The 5,855-nt window shown below is 31.2% G+C and overlaps 2 protein-coding genes across 2 annotated transcripts; one reads left to right on the forward strand and one right to left on the reverse strand.

The window, feature by feature from the left end:
• Nucleotides 1–379: 379 nt before the first annotated feature.
• On the forward strand, nt 380–2,035 carry LOC112454125 (putative nuclease HARBI1). The gene is made up of 5 exons (XM_025015353.1): nt 380–474; nt 560–644; nt 813–953; nt 1,039–1,306; nt 1,424–2,035. Exons 2-5 carry the CDS (start codon nt 634–636, stop codon nt 1,958–1,960), a joined length of 957 nt encoding a protein of 318 aa, XP_024871121.1. The 5' UTR covers nt 380–474; nt 560–633; the 3' UTR covers nt 1,961–2,035.
• Nucleotides 2,036–2,581: 546 nt separating this feature from the next.
• On the reverse strand, nt 2,582–4,747 carry LOC112454126. The gene is made up of 6 exons (XM_025015354.1): nt 4,435–4,747; nt 4,111–4,179; nt 3,879–3,953; nt 3,467–3,723; nt 3,197–3,338; nt 2,582–2,853 (listed from the first exon to the last, which is right to left on the reverse strand). Exons 1-6 carry the CDS (start codon nt 4,520–4,522, stop codon nt 2,705–2,707), a joined length of 780 nt encoding a protein of 259 aa, XP_024871122.1. The 5' UTR covers nt 4,523–4,747; the 3' UTR covers nt 2,582–2,704.
• Between the last annotated feature and the right edge of the window lie 1,108 nt (nt 4,748–5,855).

Consider the following 5,855-nt stretch of genomic DNA (forward strand, 5'->3'; position numbering starts at 1 on the left):
TTACACAGGGCACTTGGCGCATACACAAGTATTGCTTTTCCTCGTGCCGTCACCGTTACCCGTTAAGCGGCGATCCCATCCTCGTTGCCAATTCTCTGTTGTATATCGGGAAAGAGACAAGGACTCCAGCACTTCAGTATTTCTACCTCGGTTTATTTCTACTCGCTATACAAAATACTACGCTCTGTGCTGTCGGACGGACGAGACGGAAGAGAGAGATTCACCGTGAAGCAACGACTATATATATAGGGTGCGGTCCAGTTCAAGCTTCAAACGCTCCAAATACTTTCGCTTTCTATGCTCCCATAAACCCGGTCCATTAGTGCTACCAATGTTATAAACGCTATGCAAGTGGACCATTCTGAAACGAAGTTTACGTCACGTATGTGCAAATGGACCGCAGCAGAATACGGAACGCAGCCTGAACGAGTTTATAGAGAGAGAGAGATCATGGATGCTCTGTTAATATATACCGTAAAAACTTTTTTAGATTATACTAATTATCTTTACGATGATGAAGAAGTGGACATTGTGGTGAGCACTGTTTTACTTCCAAAAGATCGTGTCCGTATTCCGAAAATTGGAGGTTATGTGGAACATGTAATTCCATCACTTAGCAGTGAATATTTTAAAATGCATTTTCGGTATGTATAATCATTGCTAATTTGTAATTTTTTTATAGTAATATATAAATATATATAATTATATGTATAATTCTGTGCAAATAAATGTGTGTGCACGCGTGTGTTGTGTGTGTTTGAGATTATGATTTAATTCTATTTTGATTGTAATGTAAATTGTTTAATAATCAGGATGAAGCCTTCAACATTTGAATACATTTTGAATGAAATTGGAGATAAACTTTGTCGTACATCAGATGGTAATGAAATGATACCTGCGGACAAACAATTTCTGTTAAGTCTATGGCGATTTGCAACTCCAGATTCATATAGGTAAGAGTATAATATTTATTATTGTTACGTATAAATACTATTACATTTTAATTACTGTAATTCTATAGATAAATATTTTTTGTAGATCAATAATTGAACGATTTGGTGTTGGCAAAGCTACAGGTGTAAGAGCAGTGCGTCGTGTTGCTAAGGCACTGTGTGAATTATCACCAAGATATATAACATGGCCTACAGAAAATAAAATACAAGATATTATATATAATTTTTCTCGTCCGAGTGGCTTTCCTAATGTTATTGGTGCCATAGATGGCAGTCACATAAATATTCCTGCACCCACAGAAAATCCAGAAGCCTACGTAAATCGTAAAGGACGTCATTCAATTCATCTCCAAGTAATTTTATAATATTTTTATATAATTATTTGCGTTTCTTTCTGTATCAATAATTTAATGCTTGCTAAGAATTAGTCACTTATTGATAATAAATAAAGTCTTTTGCATTTTTTGTAGGCTGTTTGTGATCACGCAAGACTATTCACACACATTTATGTCGGAAACGTAGGTTCGGTTCATGACGCTCGTGTGTTCCGTTTATCATCTCTCCAGGAATACATCAATGATCCCAACAAGTTCCCAAATGATACACATATAATTGGAGATGCGGCTTACACGTTACATCAACATCTTTTGGTCCCCTACGTTGATAACGGTCATCTTACACAGCGACAAAAAAATTACAATTTTTGTCATTCTTCTGCTAGAATGGTCATTGAAAGAGCGTTTGCTCTTTTGAAAGGACGCTGGAGGAGTCTTTTACACGTTTTAGCAGTAAATGACATAGAGTTTGTTCCTTATGACATATTGGCATGCTGCGTATTGCACAATATTTGTTTACTGCAGAAGGACGAACTAAAGTTAGAAGAAATATTTATTGTAGATAGAGAAGAAGTTATATTGCGAGAAGAAAGAATTAATGATAATAATAGATACATTGCAGAATTAAAGAGAAACAATATATGTGCAAATCTTCGTATGAGAAATGCGTAAGAAACATACATTTAAAAAAAATATAAGAAATGCTCAGATATATATGTATTTATAATGTATATGGAAATTATACCATTTTACAAATGTATTATAATATAAGTACACAAGTAAATAAATATATTATATATAATACGTACGAACAATTTTTTATTTCGATGACATAAATATTAAGTAGTCTATATTATTCAGTCTACATTAACAGTCTTTTTGTAGGAAGCAAATCTATATGACTAAAAATAAAAAAATTTATATTATTTGTAATTAAAAAAACAAAGACTTAAAAACATTTTAATAATTCTATTAAAATTATTTTTGGTGAATACAAAAATAATAGCTGCGATATTATTCATAAAAAAGTTATCATCTTTGGTATTGCAATAAAAAAAAAAAAATTAGGAACACATTTTTGCACTTATAAAAAAATAATCTTTGATGATATTAAAATGATAGAATCCTAAAAAATATATATAATATCACAGAACTCTTATACAAATAACAATGCATGTAATGTTTTCTCAACTATTTTTCGTTTCTATTAAAATTATTTTTGGTAGTAGATAAAAAAAATAAAAAACTGCGATATTATTTATAAAAAAGTTATTATCTTTGGTAGTGCATTAAAAGAAATAAACTTACGAACACATTTTTTGCACTTAGAAAAAGAAATCTGTGATGATATTAAAGTGATAAAGAGAATCATAAGAAATATTATATATAATATCACAGAACTCTTAAAAATAACAATTAATCCATATCCGTATTAATATTTTTAGCAACTAATTGTCGTAGAATACCCAACAGGTCATCTTGACGTGACATTGCTTCTGTATGCATTCTTTTACGCTCAATCATATTGTCCTCAAGTAACTTTTCTATGTTGACATTGTTTTTGCCTGTAATCATAATATATCTTGTGATGCAATAACATATAGTAACTGCATTTCGTTATTTCACCGCTATTAAACAGTGTTAAATAGTACTAAACGTTTATAGTATACATATAACGTGAACTATACAGTTTTAGTACTAGCTGTAACTAACAAAATGCATTTTTTATGGCTTCTAATTTCAAAGCTATTACAGACCATAATATATGTTATGTACTATGTTTATAAATATATAATATTACAGTAATTCAATATATAAATTAATGTAATTAATGGAAACGTACGCATATACATTAGTTGTAATAACACATACACATATAAAATGTACATAAGTAGAAGAAATACTTACGCTTAGAAGGCACTTTACTTTCGCATACAACTTTTTTTGTATCGCTGTTATTATCATTAGAAGTTGGAATAGTTGGATTATTGCTATCTAATGTACGAATTGGAGCTACCCATGGTTTTTTATTAAACTGTTCGTCCATAATCTACAATATTTAAGAAATATTAATTTAAAAAAAGGTAAAAATTGTATACAATAAATGTAATATAAACATTTTAGTAAAAAAAAAAAAAAAAGAAACTGTTTCATGTATAATTTATTCATTATATTTACGTCAAAATATCGCCATGTTCGTTTATTGTTTCCACTTTTTGCATTGTGATCCTTTACGCTCTTATATGTATTTTTTAATCCTGTCATTTTACTTTTGCATTGCGAGCCGGTAACATTATAATCTTTTTCACGTAACACAGAGGCAACCATGTCCCAAAACTTTTTCACAGACATTTTACCAGATGTAAGTTTAGTCTCACGTTCTTTAAAAACTTCAAGAAGCAGAAGAACTGCTTCGTGTGGCCAACGGAAACCATCTGAAAACAATATACCTTCAATATACATTTATCCGAAAGTAGTATTAAAATATACTAATATAAATTTATCTTTCTTTATATTTTACAATATAATAATATATACTTAGGTAAAGTTAAACGGCCTGACTGGCAAGTTTTATTAATAATATATATACCTTTCTCTTCAGAATTATCAGAGGATTCTTGCATTTTTTCTTCTCTGTCATGGCATGTGCTATTCGAAGAACATGCTGCAAATTCAATAAATAAAAGTATGTGTATGTGTGTAATAAATCATAATGTATTAAAATATTAAATATATTTCTACTATTAAAATAGTTAATGTAAAGTTTATAAATACTGTGTTTAATAACAGAATTTAATAGAGTGTAATACTTGGATTATTACTTGTTTCAGCAATCGACTGCGTTTGGTCCCGCAGTCTCTGTTTTAATAGTTGTGTCGCAAACACCAGATCTATTTAAGAAAAAGAGATGCAAGTATAAAAAAACTTTCATTTTTGAAATTATTATAAAAAAGAATATAGGCCCAGTTTCATTAATTAATTAACTTATCGGCCATGCACTTAAAAGAATTATCCAACAGCTGTTAATTATATTTTTAATAATCAACAATTATTGGATAATTCTCTTAAGTTAATCGCCAATTAGTTTAAATAGAGCCGATGAAATCGGCTTATAATAACAGATGTATAGGTTATGTAACTCTTACCATCGTTAGCTCTTTCGGCCTCTTCTTCATTTACTTCTAAAATATAAGTATTGTCCGTTTCAGGATCGTACAACTTAATTGTCTTCATTTTGTTGATGTTTAACACACAAAAATTGATCTTAATAAAATTGATCACACGAGATTACTTTTACTATTTACCGCGCTTTACACATTCAAACGTAACGCTTCAATCGTACTACCTCTCTGGGCTGAGGCATTGGGAGCGAGCTGGGAGCGAAAATCCGTGACGTATTCATGATGTCATACATATGGCTGGAGTGTTTTGAAGCGTCAACTGGACCGTACTCTGAACGCTCCAAAACATTTGTAGTATCAAGTGGACCGCACCCATAGATATACGCTAACGCTTGCGTTCTTGGGCCCTCTACTTCCCGTATAGGCGGAAACAAAAACAATATGGCGCAAACCTATGAGCTACATAACATTGGTCTATAGAATTAACTGTGATAATTGCTGTGTATCCTACATCGGACAAATAAAACGATACTTAAAAACGCGCGTTGCAGAACATTTTAATGATATAAAAAAAGACGATAGTAAGCATTCCGTTGTCAGCAAACATCGCGTTTCCCATGGTCATGATTTCAAATAGTCCGAGGTTGAGATATTGCATAGGAAAAAGAATACAAAAAAGAGAGAAATCGCGGAAATGTTTTTAATAAAAAAATATTCAGATACTATTAATCTAAAAAAAGACACGGATAACTTAAATCCCATATACGACAACGTCATCTCGAGCGTATAATTGTTTTGTTTTCTGTTGTTGGGTACTCTGACAACCTTGTTAATTTAAACATATACGAGACTGCCAGTTCATTCCTGACTCCCATTGTGTGAACATGAGTCGTGTGGCTCGAAAAACCGTGATATTTCGTTAACACTTAGACACTGTAATGCTAGTATGATACGCAATGCAAATTTGTGCCATTGTGGGACATTCTCTGTGTATATAAGTACTCTCTTTTTACTTTCTGGGTTTTGACATCATACTATTATTTATTAATTTTCTAGCTTTTCATGCGTGATGTTTCTGTCAAAATCTCATAATCATTAGACTGAGAATGTGTTAAAGATGGTACTCTTTTTCTCATCAGGTATTGTGAATTTTATTGTGCTCCTTAATATTTATGCATTGACTTAAAGGAATTTCTGTTTATACTTTTTAAATTTTAACTATTGACGATGTTAGTTGACCCCATGCTGTATTTCGTTTTGTTAGATCACTTGATAAGGACCCGCCCTTAAGAAAAAGTGCAGTCAAAATTGATAAAAAAAACTGAGCACTAACTGGTGGATAACTGATTATTGAAACTGATGACAGCACGATCAGTTTATTGAAACAAGTTACTGATAAAAGAAACAGTTGTACCAGTTACTGATTAAAAAACTGGGCACTAACT

Source organism: Temnothorax curvispinosus, unplaced genomic scaffold, assembly GCF_003070985.1.
Source record: "Temnothorax curvispinosus isolate PA1 unplaced genomic scaffold, ASM307098v1 QBEX01004792.1, whole genome shotgun sequence".
In the NCBI taxonomy this organism is placed as follows: Eukaryota; Metazoa; Arthropoda; class Insecta; order Hymenoptera; family Formicidae; genus Temnothorax; species Temnothorax curvispinosus.

Bases quoted from the DNA above. Each gene is read 5' to 3' on its own strand.
- LOC112454125 (XM_025015353.1), top strand. The intron at 954-1,038 runs GTAAGAGTATAA...TATTTTTTGTAG, and splicing joins GCAACTCCAGATTCATATAG to ATCAATAATTGAACGATTTG. The intron at 1,307-1,423 runs GTAATTTTATAA...CATTTTTTGTAG, and splicing joins GTCATTCAATTCATCTCCAA to GCTGTTTGTGATCACGCAAG.
- LOC112454126 (XM_025015354.1), bottom strand. From the start codon at position 4,522: ATGAAGACAATTAAGTTGTACGATCCTGAAACGGACAATACTTATATT. The intron at 3,954-4,110 runs GTAATAATCCAA...TTGAATTTGCAG, and splicing joins GCAGTCGATTGCTGAAACAA to CATGTTCTTCGAATAGCACA. The intron at 3,724-3,878 runs GTATATATATTA...TATTGTTTTCAG, and splicing joins TGATAATTCTGAAGAGAAAG to ATGGTTTCCGTTGGCCACAC.